Source organism: Halichondria panicea, chromosome 16, assembly GCF_963675165.1.
Source record: "Halichondria panicea chromosome 16, odHalPani1.1, whole genome shotgun sequence".
In the NCBI taxonomy this organism is placed as follows: domain Eukaryota; kingdom Metazoa; phylum Porifera; class Demospongiae; order Suberitida; family Halichondriidae; genus Halichondria; species Halichondria panicea.
The window spans coordinates 412,343-426,474 of NC_087392.1; the positions used below are offsets into that span (position 1 = coordinate 412,343).

General features: G+C 41.7%; 2 protein-coding genes and 2 long non-coding RNA genes across 5 annotated transcripts; all 4 read left to right on the forward strand.

Annotated features, from left to right (window-relative positions):
- The first annotated feature begins 805 nt into the window (after positions 1-805).
- LOC135349628 (uncharacterized) lies at positions 806-5,508 on the forward strand. The gene is made up of 8 exons (XR_010398952.1): positions 806-1,525; positions 1,668-2,118; positions 2,803-3,677; positions 3,976-4,262; positions 4,555-4,590; positions 4,742-4,843; positions 5,197-5,276; positions 5,341-5,508. It is a non-coding gene; the product is annotated as an uncharacterized LOC135349628 (long non-coding RNA).
- Positions 5,509-5,985: 477 nt separating this feature from the next.
- On the forward strand, positions 5,986-8,475 carry LOC135349625 (uncharacterized). Its single transcript, XM_064548171.1, has 7 exons — positions 5,986-6,150; positions 6,635-6,700; positions 6,951-7,001; positions 7,504-7,599; positions 7,666-7,699; positions 7,758-7,840; positions 7,915-8,475. Exons 1-7 carry the CDS (start codon positions 6,043-6,045, stop codon positions 7,936-7,938), a joined length of 462 nt encoding a protein of 153 aa, XP_064404241.1. The 5' UTR covers positions 5,986-6,042; the 3' UTR covers positions 7,939-8,475.
- A 554-nt stretch (positions 8,476-9,029) lies between these two features.
- On the forward strand, positions 9,030-10,393 carry LOC135349626 (uncharacterized). Of its 2 annotated transcripts, none has more exons than XR_010398948.1 (5): positions 9,030-9,180; positions 9,454-9,571; positions 9,614-9,703; positions 9,887-9,973; positions 10,240-10,393. It is a non-coding gene; the product is annotated as an uncharacterized LOC135349626 (long non-coding RNA). The 2 variants fall into 2 exon arrangements; XR_010398950.1 differs by having other exon boundaries at positions 9,619-9,703.
- Positions 10,394-11,155: 762 nt separating this feature from the next.
- LOC135349781 (recombination repair protein 1-like) lies at positions 11,156-13,778 on the forward strand. The gene is made up of 8 exons (XM_064548390.1): positions 11,156-11,159; positions 11,511-11,562; positions 12,244-12,336; positions 12,386-12,443; positions 12,503-12,589; positions 12,914-12,977; positions 13,122-13,302; positions 13,513-13,778. The coding sequence occupies exons 1-8, from the start codon at positions 11,156-11,158 to the stop codon at positions 13,568-13,570; spliced, it is 597 nt and encodes a 198-aa protein (XP_064404460.1). The 3' UTR covers positions 13,571-13,778.
- Positions 13,779-14,132: the final 354 nt, after the last annotated feature.

The window sequence follows — 14,132 nt, forward strand, 5'->3', positions numbered from 1 at the left end:
TGTCATGGGCTTGCACACTGAGCAATCAAGTGTGTGGGTGATGTAATCTACTTTCTGCCATCACTCACGCCAGTGTGCACATTCCATACTTGTATGACCTGTATCCAAAACCTGCCTATTATTCTCATAAAGGTGCCTACTATATATGCCAGCATAATTCTCACTAAGAATGTGCTATTATGCTCAAAATAGTGCCAGCATAATCTACCAACCCTAAATCTTCCCCTTTTCTGTAATTTTAGTCGTCAATAATTGTATAGCACACTACGTCTCAGACTCTGTTTCATCTGTAGGAGATTCTCAACTGTTTCCATCCACTTCCCCTCCTTCTCCACCCGAGACATCCATTGTAACTACGTGGACTGTATGCGATGGTTTGGGTTCCTGAGACCCTCTCCAAGTCGTGTGAGGATTGTGGTCATGTGAGGATTGTGTCGTACTGTGGAAGCCTCCAGAGAAAGAGACAGACATTCAGGTGGGTGAGTGAACAATTGTGTTCCTGATCAGTGAGATTGAGGTTTTTTTCGTTACAAGCATCACATCTTGTAGCCTCGGTCCTAGGCCGATTAAAAAAAAAACGAAGTTGAAAAATACGGCCTGGTATTGATTGTATCTGGGCATATTGATTGTATGTTACATTGCCAGCTATGGACACTCAGTCATACAACTAGTATCTGAATGCAAATTTTAGGGGGGATATCCCCTCCCCCCCCGTATGACACCATGTGTACCCTCCCATTGTACTAATATTTGATTTTTGATTTTTTTAAGTAAAGAACCCAGCTGTTTCATGCAATACCACACACACACACACACACACACACACACACTCTCTCTCTCTCTCTCTCTCTCTCTCTCTCTCTCTCTCTCTCTCTCTCTCTCTCTCTCTCTCTCTCTCTCTCTCTCTCTCTCTCTCTCTCTCTCTCTCTCTCTCTCTCTCTCTCTCTCTCTCTCTCTCTCTATCCAGCTGCTGGGACGAGGGTACAAGACTCTGAGCTACTACTACAAGAGATTGGAACATTTGCAAACGGAATGGGCCTGAATGGACTTGTTTTATTATGGCAACTGGCTTTCAGTAGCAAAAAAATCTACTGAAAGCCAGTAGGATAGGAATGGCTGTACGTCCATTTCAAAGCTAAAAAGTTATGTTTGATGGTGTTCTTAGATCAGTGATTTGTTTCGGGCTATTTTATTTCATAGCTAAATTTGAGGTTGTACTACGAACTTCCGAGTTGGGATACGAATAATATAAATAGTCAGCTGCACAGAGAGATCAGTTCTCTGAGTAGTCTTTTGCTCTGAACATGTGAAGCAAGAAATCATCAACTATTAGTCTTGTTGTGTACTATACCATGCATGTTGCTTAAGAAGGGGGTGGGGCTAGCTGGTCTGCCTGCAGCCCTTGTGACAAATTGACATCTAATGTGCATGCGTAGATCTGACCATGTGCTGCTCAACAGGGCCAGAAAGAAGAGTACTAATGCCGGCGAATCCAACTCACCACGAACAACATTGAAGTCAACTGGTAAGTAGATTTGTTGTGTACATATATGCATATATGTAAAATAATTATGTGTGCTGATTAAAATTTAATTACGCCGTTTGTTACATTGTATTCTGCATTCTGCAATTGCAATGGATAACCAATTGTTGTTCTTGTTGTACAGATGTCTTCATGATTTAACCCAAATGACACCAAGATAACAGACCACTTGCTGCACATGCAGAGGGAGTTATAATGACTGTACACCCACTGTGCCAGACAACGTTGAAAGCACTCAAGTGAGGGAAATAAGGTACCGTATTACTAGAATAATTATGTTGCAGTTATTTATGTAGGATTATATATAGACACCTCCAATATTATTTCTGTCTGTGTTGCATGCATCTTTATATAATTATGTTGTGGCCCACTGATTGACTGTACCTGCACATCAGACATGCTTTATTGGCCTCTTTACTGCAACTCTACTGCAAGTATCAGTACCTGTGCATTTGGATTCTCAGCCACGTATAGACTACATCATCCATATGGCAGCTGTATCAGTAGATGCAGCTCTGGCTTTTGCCCGCAACTCCACCCCAATGGCCCTAAGAATTAGGGTAAAAAGATGTGAGGTGAGTGTCCTTCGTTATTCGCTCAATCATCATTAGTGGGTGGGGATGGAGGCCTTGTCCCCACCCCTACTTCTGATACTTCCTCTAGCTCTAGATTGTCATCTGCAAGCGTTAATAGTCTTATTCGTTTAAGAGCCTGGAATTTTGATTGCTTTTTGAACGCCCACTAACTACTTCCTGTATAGCTTCCGCTGTAAAATTGTGCTGAGCTGGCACGCCCTTTTACATTGAAGTCATTGTAAAATCAATGCGTTTTTGCAGCCTCTGCATTCTGCAATGCATGCGCTATTATTCTAAATAAAGGAAGTTCTTGCTTTCACTCACTGCCCTTTGTGATGGACTACATGTAGGACCAACACTGCCGGCCCTTGTCGACAGGTGTGTTGTTCTTGCAAATCTCTCTGCTTCTTGTTTTTTGGTTCCTAACCACGCCCAGATACAATCAACACCAGGCCTAGCTAGAAACAACTCGGCCTGGAATCGAGGCTAGCTTATCGGAAGCCACGCCTTTAAATCTTTGCACGTTACAGCAGATAATTCTAACAATTTTTGTGGGCTTAATTTTCGTGTAGGATTGCACCCACGAAATCCGCGAAAATTAAGCCCCTCGAACATTTCACGCTATACGGTATATGCATGTATGCTCTGCACTTATGTCATTGACCCCTGAACCCCCCTCCACAGCTACCCGATGGTGTGATTGTCCTTCCTCCACCTAAGAGGAAATGCTCAGTGAGTGACCATACATGTGTGTGTATATAATTATAATTATGCGTGAGTGTTCTGTATTACAGTTATACACGCTCAAATTCCCGAACAGATAGAGGCTTTTATTTGTAGTTTGTAGCTTTTGCAAGCTATCATATAAATTCAAAGATGTTCTAGTCCCACAAACGTTATCAATAATTATAACATTTGTTTTATGTTTTTGTTTCTGCGTTATATAGATGTTTACCATGTATAATATATGTAATTGCCGAGCGTCTTAGCGCGCAGTAGTTATAGTGTATGCATGTATATCACGCTCAGGATGCGGAATTAGGTGTGGCTATACATTCGGTAATTACCTCTAAACTGATCTATACACGAAAAGAAAAGCCCATGGCATCTAAATGCAGCTGCAAGTGCAGCACTGGCTCTTGCCACACCTGCGTGTGTGCCCAGGGAGGCAGGCACTGCACAAATTGCCTCCCTGCTACAAGAAGTAGCTGTACTAACCAGGTTAGTCTCTATCCATGTTATTATATATAATATAGCTAAGTCACTCAGTGTTGTAAGTGTGTGTGCAGTGCTTGGCCGACTAGCTCATGAGTTAGTTGTCATAGAGTCTCTGGTGGTCTATAATTTTCCCATGTGCATTTTCAAAAAATTAATTTGTTGGATGCGAGGAGTTTTCATGGTGCGTTCAATATAGACACAATTTTTCTAGCCATGCATATAAGCATACTGCTTGATTTAGTTAATTATTCATATCATGCACTGATTCCTCACAGCCTAATGCATCAACTCTACCAGCTACCACAGACCCCACGCTGAGGCTGGGGGTTAAAAGATGTGAGGTGAGTTTTCACGGTGCGTTCAATATAGACGCAATTTTTCTAACCATGTACCGTATAGCGCGACATTTTGTGGGTTAGAAATCTACACGAAAATTGTTCTTTAATTAGAATTACCTGCTATCATGCAAAGATTTAAAGGCATGGCTTCCGGTAAGCAGTCATTCCGCGAACATTGTGCAACGAAATGGCTTTTAGAGGCCAATGCACGAAATATAAGTGCCTCGGAAATTTCGCGCTATACGGTATATAAAATAATATTGAAGCATGTACTTGATGTCATGCACTGATTCTCTCACAGGCTGGTCCTAACCCACCAGCTACTATCCCACCATCCAGCCCTAGCTGCTATCGGCCCAATTACACTAAGGCTGAAACGATGTAACGTGAGTGTCAGCGCTGGTCCATGCCCCAACTCCCTAACCCACCAGCCCCACCTCCAACCCTAGCTACCGCGCGGGCGGGGCCCAATTACCCTGAGGCTAAAGAGATGCAGCTTGAGTGTCCAGTAGTATCATATAGAGTGTGCTATGTTGGAACTCCAACCACTACCCCAACTCCAATCCTGAAAGAGTAAGGAAATGTGTGGTGAGTGAACATGCAAGCATGCGTATTTGTGTCCTGTATATTATACATTCGTAAGAATGCAGGCTATGTTGAAATTGCCCCTATAATGAATTATTGGCTATAACACACAGCAGTATTTTAACATTTAACATTTTAACATGCAGCATAAAACGATTATTTAGCTTGCCATTCGTTACACATGCATGATGTACATTTAATTATATATAGTGAGTGCTATAGCTATAGTATCATTAATTCAGATTCCAAGTATACACTTCTCGTAAATGTCACTGACATCTGCTTCCTTATACAGACGACCTTGACTACCCATGGAACATCAGTAGAAACCGTGAGGGTCATGTATAATCATTAATTCATACATGCAGATTCCAAGTATACACTTCTCGTAAATACACATAATTATGAGTGTACAGAGTCAATTCCACCACCAGCACCATGCAGCTATATCCCCACCAGCTATAATTACAGTCTCCCCTCAGAAACCGTGACCCCACCTCCTCGACTAACCCAGCCACATCCTCCTCGACCAACCCAGCCACAGCGAACCCAGCCACAGTAATCTCCCTCCCCCCCCAGAAACCGTGAGGGCATGTATATTGTATATGAATGCATGTAGTTCCGTATTATGTCGAATGCTTGTTAGCCATGTGTGTTGCAAGCGTTTTGTGGTCAGGTCAATATATATATATATAGGGCTGAAGGAGTTGACTTGGGGAATCTATTCTGCTACATGATTTTCTAAGTGTATAATTATACGATTTTCTAAGTAAGTGTACAAGTTGGATAGAACACTTTCTTTAGCCAATCAGATTGCAGTATTTGTGGCAAACATGATCTCTTCAACAAATCTGTATAATAAAATTTCAAGACAAAAATGTTACCTTACCACCCTTACAAGCAAAGCTGAGACTGAGGTTCCTCCACCCCCTCACAGGCAGTGCCCTTACCTACGTGCGTGTACAACAGCAGGGGATATCAGGGAGGCTCTCCACTGCTTTGGAACCACCAGTGCATGTGAGCCATTATTAAGAGTGGTGGTTTGGCCAATTAAGTTATGTTATACTTCTCTGTTGTGCAGGTTAGTCACATGACCACCTCCAACAAGACCTTCTTTGAAGAGGTCCAATTAATGCTTTACTTGAGGAGGGTAACTGAACTAAAATAATATTTGTTGTTGCTTGTTTGTTCTTATCTTATTGTTATTGTTGATTATCTTACTGTGGTTAAATTTTCCATTCTCCCCAACATTAATCTGACTTGTGTGATTATTGATCTTTACCAAGACTTGGTCCAAGTAGACCAATGTGACGGCCTATATACGGTGAGGCCATGCGCCAGAGGAGGTACGACATCCGTGGACACACATTCCTTAGGTCAAAGTTCAGGAATGTGTGTTTAAGACACGCGGATGTCGTACCTCCTCTGCGGTGAGGCAGTTTAACGGAGTTGAATGGACTTGTTTTCCAATATTTACACACATTTTAGCTGTGAACATTTGGATCTGGCAACAAAGCCATCAACTACATGTATTACAATGTACTGTGTATATACCGTATCTAGCGGAATCATCGAAAATTCAATACTCATAATTATTTGTACTGTGTGGGTGTTGACTCATGTAAATTACTAGAAATAGTGGGTGTACGTAGCTGTGGCCCCACGCCCACTTCCGCTCATAATCGCTATAAAAGAGCGGGCAGTGCTGGTGCAGAACAATCAGCAATTAACTAAAACCGACTCGTCGAACTGCTTCATTGTGAACTGCTCATCTAACCACAGCATGTCTGCCCTATGCTGCCGATGCAAGACCGGGCTCTGTAGCGGGTGTGTGTGTGCCCAGGGGGGCACACCGTGTACAAATTGCAATAGCCAAAGATGCGAAAACCAGGTTAGTCTCTATCCATGTTATTATAGTTAATACTCAGTGTTGTGTGTGTGCATGCAGTGCTGGTCCCACTAGGGTTGTCATAACTCAAAATTATACACTTGTTCTCTGGTGCATGGTCTATATAGTGGTCTATAAAATTACTAGTGGTCTATTATTTTTTCTCGTGTGCATTGGCTTCGTTTCGTAAATGTTTGCCTCCTGAGAATACTGCTCAGAATAAATAATAAAACTATATACAAGTGTGCAGGATTAAGCTACCACTATACTACTTCAATGTATGCAGACCTATATCATTCAGTATGATTATATTGAGCTGTGTAAGGCTATATAGGTGAAGCCCTGTTTAGTATATAATTATGGCAGCTGTTTTTATGCACTCGCATCGTATACAAGACTGAACCAGTTATCACTAGGTGTTTGTAGTACAATAGTACGGAAGCATGTACTTGATTTAGTTCATGTGATTCCTCCAATTCCCTCACAGGCCACTCCTAACCCACCAGCCCCACCTCTAATGCTGGGCCCAATGGCCCTGACTCTTAATATATGCGTGAGTGTCCAGTAGTATCATATAGAGTGATATATTGGAATCGCTTGGCAATCGCCCCTATAATGAAGTATATTATTGGCTATAACATACTATTGTTCATATCCACATGCAGTTAGCAACATAAAAACAACCATTAGCACGCCATTCGTTATGTATGTCTGATTGTAGTTATTACGTGGCATGCATGCATGTGCTCTGCACTATTACTTGAGTTCATGTCATTGACCCCTGCACTCCCTCCGGTCCACAGGTTCCCGCTAGTCTGTCCACAATACCCCCTCCACCTAAGAGGAAACGTTCAGTGAGTGACCATGTGCACGCATACATGTATTATATGCAGTTATGCTCGAATTCCCGAATTATATATAGTACAAGATTGGCTATTTGTATAAATTCAAGCCGCGCAAACGATTTGTTTTATGTTGTATCGGCATGCATGTGTGCGTGTTCTATATCTATATCTGTATCAGTGGTGTATGAAGCAATTTCACAATAGGAGGGGGGGGCTCGAGTTTTTTAAATGGAAAAAGTACGCCTATCAATAGGTCGACAAGATGCATTGGAGTTGTGTATAACTTTTGAGTCACTGTCTCACATGAACAAAGCCAACAACAACACTATACTACTCTAACACAGAAATCTATAGAGAGCTAACCACTATATATATATACGCATTCACAATGATATTCATGCTCGAGGAATCGTATATATATAATTATATGCATGTTACTATTTTGGAGGATAATATTTAATAATGAGTTGAATATACATCATGTATAACTGGTTCCTCCACCCCCTCACAGACGGCATCCAGCTCAGAAATATACTTGGGAGGCCTCCCTCCCCGAACCACGAAGGGGGAAATAAGAATTGCCCTCCAATCCTTTGGAAAAACCAGCGTGAGTCATTTTTAAGTGCATGGTGGTTTGACAAATTAACATGTGCTTTACTTCTCTGTTGTGCAGTCGGTGGACATCCCTGGGCGAAGGGAAGGGAGGGGTTAGTACCATCCACTCACAATATTGTATAAGTAAACCATTATACTTTCTGTCTCCAGGGTTTGCCTTCGCTAGGTTTTATAAAAAAAGCTCTGCAAAAATGGCGATAGAAAAAAAATGTATATTAATTAAAGGACAAAGTGTAAGTTTTTAATTTGTTCCTGTTTTTCGAATTTTGTGTGATGTGCTGGCACCATGCATGCACTTTGTCTGCAGGTGGAAATAAAAAAAAAAGAGTAGTGACTGTAGTGTATGTACTTGTGTAGAGTAATTGTATTTCTAATTAGAGTCTTTGTGTGTAGTATGTGTGTGAATTGATTTTAGCCAAATCACTCAAATGCTGTCTACATTGTGTTGCATGCACTGTACACAATATATAGAACCTCTCACAAGAAGGTGCATGATCACCATGATGGCAAGTAGATCCCCTCCAACCAGCTGGTTCAATTGTGAACACCCACTCACTGACATACACCACACTTGCCAGTAGCCACCTTTGACCCAATAACGAACAACCCCTCCGAACTGGATGATGACTAAGCATCATGTCAGCTTTGGGAGTTCGGTTCTGCAAATCGATTCACTCTTCTTAACCTGAAGGCATTGAGGTGCATGTGTGCTGTCCTGCCGATATTTCAGGTATAGTCAATGGATGTATAGTTATTGGTATTTCGGAGCCAGTCATGCACGCTCATTGCAGGGACGACTCAGTCCCTAGTAGTACCGAGCATATTCAGTGAGGCCTTGTTAGATTTGTATATCAGTATTTATTATGACTATATCATCACTTTATCACTTGAAGCCACTATATATACACCGTGTACGTGAACTGGTACAATAGTAGCCAGTTCAACCCCTGGCCTCCACCTCCGGGAGCTGAGCATGACCTCCACTTCTGGATGAGGACCGCCTCACTGACTTCCATTCTCATCTCTTGTTTAATGATGAAAAAAGAATCATCTTCTGTTTTGTACCTAAAGTGAGTGTGTGTGTGGAGGGAGTGCTTTAGTAGCTATCTTAATTATTGTGATTGTCGATAACTCGAGTAGGTATCTAACATATGTATTATATAGTAATAGTATCATTTATCCAATGTCAAAATGTTTATGATTTTTTAGAAATAGGCCTTTCAAATGATGTGTTTTAATCCAAAATTTAGTCGAGACCATAATTTGTCATTAATTTTTTGCCCTTGGATCAATTTTCCATGGTATTGGGAAAATTGGCGAATCTCTTTCTAAGCTTTCCGAAAATCAGAAAATGGTTGAAATTGGATTCAAGTTATGGCAGCTGAAAGAGTCCTTTAATCATTGAAGGGTTGACCATAATTATTTCAACATCCATAACCATTGATCCAATGTCAGCAATTTCCCCCGGCCCTCTCCCCTAGGTTGGTTGCAGGAACATGAAGCGTCTCATGCTATACATGAGTGACAGTCTACCAATGTACACTCTGGACTGTCCCTGGGTAGACTACAACAAGTAAGCTATCATAGGCTATAATTATTAGCTGCAGCATTGGAAGATGTAATTATATGTCATGCACAACATGCAGGTACATGTAATAAAATATGCCTAAAATATTCCCAAGTTTTAATATTCAATTTCCTGACAAATTTGCTTTTAATATCCTAACGTGCGATTCTAGATGGTTATTTATGTCTAGAGGTGGTTAGTACCAACCACCACCACCAACCACCATCACCCACACATGCACACACTCCACACCCACACACACCCTCACACTTCCCACAGGTTGCTAGTACGTTCCACGTTCTGTGTGCAGTGTACAAAGCTGTAGTGGCCAGAGAACCAGCTGAAAACTAGAAGCGTCTACTCTGAAATAATTTTCTCTCTCTCTCCTTCAACAAACGTAAGCAGTGATGGTGTATGACATCATAATTATTATGTACAGATCAGCGAATCTTTCAAGAAATTGGGAATTAAAGACACTTCACAAAATATTCTACTTGTTGCACTGCATTCAAATGAGGCTGATGCAAAGGTATCTCTTATTCAGTGCAGATCACTTATCAGGATAAGATCTTATCCTCACTCTCTTCTTCTGAAATTTATAAAGTGTACCAACGGAACAAAAGTTATGGCCGTTCAAAGATGTGGTATTAACCCACTCTCTTAATTCTATACAATAATAATGATTAGTGATAATGATTGTTTTCTCATTCAGGCGTCTGATTTATTGGGCATGATTGAGGGTGACCTAACACCATTGCAAGGCATCCACTCGTGTAATAATACACAGAGTATAATCAAGGTAACCATCTCAAAGCACACACCACAAAAATGTTTCGTAAGAGTTTTTGCCCAGTTTCTAAGTATTTTAATGTATATAGTTATACGCAACACAAGGCGTTATAAAGACCTACACTTTTACTAGAACTTCTGCATGTCTTCATCAGATATCAACCAAATTAAGCTAGTAACGCGAACAGTGGAATTTATAGTCACTCACACCTTCACACACCTTCACACCCACACACCCACACACACACACACACACACACCCACACACACACACAGGAGTACAAGATTCCTCCTGAAGAGCTGGTGATATGCTCACTAGAGAACTGTGTAGTTACTAGGCTAGTCATCAAACACGTTACCTAGGTCACCACCATTAATGTGTTATTGTTTTATTGTGTGGTGGCTATAATTATAATCATTATCATGAACTCTTGTCATTATCAACACCCACACGTTCTTTTCTTCCACTTCTCTAGATCTAATGGAACTCTATAAACTTGCATATAGATGCCTTTTGAGTGGGCCAATAATAATGATGTCTCTATAATTATATAATCAAGGCATATAACTTTTTCAGTGCAGTTGGCAAACAATGAACGATTATAATTATATGGAATGGGCCTTGAATGGACTTGTTTTGCGACGGCATGTACTTGTAGCTACTTGTGCAATTTTATGTTGTGTGACGTTCACTCTTTTACCTATGCTAATATTTATATAGCAAGAATCACAATACGTACATGTACACGATTGTTTCTCTTATAAATTATTAGCAAAGCAATACTGCCTAATGAAAGACAAGTAGTACTCGCTTCCTAATCAAAGACAGTATAAGAAGTAGGACCCACCAATGCTGATAGTGCACTAGATTTTAATAAGTATTTAATACTTATTAAAATCTAGCACTATCAGCATTTATACTAAGTATAAAAAAAAACTACTGGCCAGTAGCAACTAAGGAACTACTACCACTGTAGTAGGGCTGCTGACTTTCAAATGAAAGACAGTAGGGCTGCCACCTAATGAAAGGTAGGAGGGCTACCACCTAATGAAAGGCAGTACGGCTACCACCTAATGAAAGGCAGTACGATCTCCTGCTGACTATCACAATGAAAGACAGTAGGAAGTGGATGACCAGTTTCCCGACCATGCACTACAGCTCCGGAGCCCCGGTTTATAACCCACACGCTACATGGGTGAACTGCAACAAGTCAATAACGTAGGAGGAAGGGAATCTTTGAGCCTCGATCTCAGGCCGCACTGAAGATGAGGCCTAGTATAATAGCCTAGATATATCTAGCTAGCTGAGCACAGAAAAAACGTACTGATTATAAAGTATCAGGTACAGTGCTACGATCGAAAGAGTGGAATAATACAGCAAACAGAGAAGAGGCCTAAAGATTCTAAGGTACTGAACTGTATTAGGCTGGTATTTTATATAGAGTACAATGTATATAGTTACCTGTACTCACTCTATTGTGTGTGTGGCTGACTGGTGTCAGTTCTCAGTGAGCGCCCCCTCAAGGTTCAAGGTCTGGGGGGTTAAGGTTCATGGTTCCCTGCTAGGGGTCAACGGAGGTTATCAGAAATCAGCAGAAAGTGAGTTAACGTTGATTTTTAATGTTGCGTCTCGGATCCCACAAGAGGCTAGGTTACTTGACCTTAGTTATTTTGCAGAGGGGGTCATTTTGCAGAGGGGGTCAAATTTTCTTTCGCCAATTTTGCGCAGAGATACAGCGCTTTTGTGTTAGCCTCGATACCATCAAGCGGCTTGTTCTCGAGGTCAACCCACGGCTGGCCTCAATACTTGTATCTCTGCTTCTGAAAAAAAATTTTTTTTGACCCCCCCTTGAATAATAATTAAGCTTATAGTAGTGTGCTGGAGAAGTTCGGAGAAATCCAATTAGTGACCTTAATTATCTACAGTGGTTCAGCCTTGATCCTCTGGTCGCGTCCTAAATGGAGGTAAATTTAGCCACACCCTAGCCTTCATTCTATGGCTACTGGAAAGCTAAGTTTTGAAATCGAGGCAGTTAGACTAGGTGGAGGAGCTACCTCCATGTTTCAACGTTCAAAAGAAATTAACATTGTGGCAATACAGTAGTATAATTATACATACCTCCAATTGTATCGATCCTTCACAGTGGTCTCTCCAATACGTTTCACTTTCAACATCATCCTGCAATAATTATTTCTTTTCACATCAATTCTTTATAGTACCTACAAAGACTTACGACCACCATTTTGAGGTCATTCCAAGAGCTCTCTCACTATCTGCAGTCCAAGTCATGCCAAAAGAGAAAGGGGCAAGGAAAACAAAACGAACTGGGATGGTATCAAGTGGAATGAATTAGGACAAACTAAAGACTGGAGGTATACATTCCAACTGTGTTATCAACTGATACTGATCACATGTACTCAGATTATGGACCAATAAATTTAGCTCGTGGAATGTGAATGGAATCAGAGCATGGATAAAGGTATCGTTTCCTCCATGAATTACAATTATTAACCACCGCATTTTATACACTGTGTACAGAATGGTGGTCTGGAGTACATTGCAAGGGAAGACCCAGACATATTCTGTGTACAAGAAACCAAGTGTATTGAGAAAGAGCTTCCTATGGTAGGACAGCCACTGTACACACACACTCACCCCCCCCCACACACACACACACTCACCCCCCCCACACACACACACTCACCCCCCCCACACACACACACTCACCCCCCACACACACACACACTCTCACACAATCCCCCTCCCCCCACACACTCACCCCCCTCCCCAAACACTCTCACACAATCCCCCCTCACCACACACACACTCACCCACACCCACACACACACACTCTCACACAACCCCCCTCCCCACACACACACATTCTCACACAACCCCCCTCCCCACACACACACTCTCACACAACCCCCCCCACACACATACACACAGAACCAGCTCGGTATTCCTGGCTACCACGTCTACTGGCACTCTGCTGAGAAGAAAGGCTACAGCGGTGTGTAAAAGAAGATAGGTGCCTTTTGAACCCACTAACGTTAACGTTTTCTATATGCATGTTTTATTTTACATTTTGTCTCTGAACAAACAATCTGAGTTTGCGTTCCCTTTGTGTACAAGCATGTGTGTATTCTACGTGCAGATTTGAAGAACCCCAAGACAAACGCAAAGACAGCTGGTTTCACGCCTGAGGAGAGACAGGACTTCACAGAGCTACTGGAGGAGGGTTTTGTGGACACCTTCCGTCACCTGTATCCCGACCTCGCTGGAGCATACACTTACTGGTCATACAGGTTCAACGCCAGAGCCAAGAACACTGGCTGGTGAGTGCTCCCGCATTACTCTAGAAATAGAGTGTAATTTCAGTGTGTGTGAGCAAACTGTACAGCTACAGCGGAACCATTATTTTTTATATAACAAAACATTTGCCATTATAATTATGTAGGAGGTGGGCTTTTTATATCGTAGATGGTTAGGAGTGGCCGTTAAGGTACATTACTGTTTAATATAAAATCATATTTATTTTTCTTCAGGAGACTGGATTATTTCGTGGTGTCTGAGCGGCTCCTCCCTCATGTGACTGATTCGTAAGGAGGTGTTTGGGAGTGATTATTGCCCATTGGTGATTGGACTGACTGACCACGCCCACAAGAGAATGACGAACACTGAATTGATTGACTATCACTAGCATTTAGCCATTATACAACCCAATGTTTGCATCAGATTTAATAACATAATAACAACAGTAATTAAGATAATACAAAGTCATGAATAATACGTGCAAACAAAATTTAATTACAGTGTACAAGTATGCTTCTGTTTATCATAATTCAGACATATTGCCACTGCCTTCCTGACACATCTATTGGCATCCTCCTCGTCCTCACCATGCACCACCACCAAGCAGCTGCTGGCCACCTCTTCCAGCAACCCTGGTCTGCTACTTGTGATGCTGCAAGCACAATATTAGACACACAGCATAAATTAATTATGATTACAAAGAGAGCATGCACAGCTCTCACCCGTAGTGTCTTGGCATGTTCTACTAGCCCCAGTATCATTTGGGGTCTGCCCTCACGGTCAATGGAGTAGATAGAGGCCGCATCAGGTAGTACTATACAGCTACATGTAGTCGTCGCAGCTTGTCATTGGT

Bases quoted from the DNA above. Each gene is read 5' to 3' on its own strand.
- LOC135349625 (XM_064548171.1), top strand. From the start codon at position 6,043: ATGTCTGCCCTATGCTGCCGATGCAAGACCGGGCTCTGTAGCGGGTGT. The intron at 7,002-7,503 runs GTGAGTGACCAT...ACCCCCTCACAG, and splicing joins CACCTAAGAGGAAACGTTCA to ACGGCATCCAGCTCAGAAAT. The intron at 7,600-7,665 runs GTGAGTCATTTT...TCTGTTGTGCAG, and splicing joins AATCCTTTGGAAAAACCAGC to TCGGTGGACATCCCTGGGCG.
- LOC135349781 (XM_064548390.1), top strand. The intron at 12,978-13,121 runs GTGTGTAAAAGA...TTCTACGTGCAG, and splicing joins TGAGAAGAAAGGCTACAGCG to ATTTGAAGAACCCCAAGACA. The intron at 13,303-13,512 runs GTGAGTGCTCCC...ATTTTTCTTCAG, and splicing joins AGAGCCAAGAACACTGGCTG to GAGACTGGATTATTTCGTGG.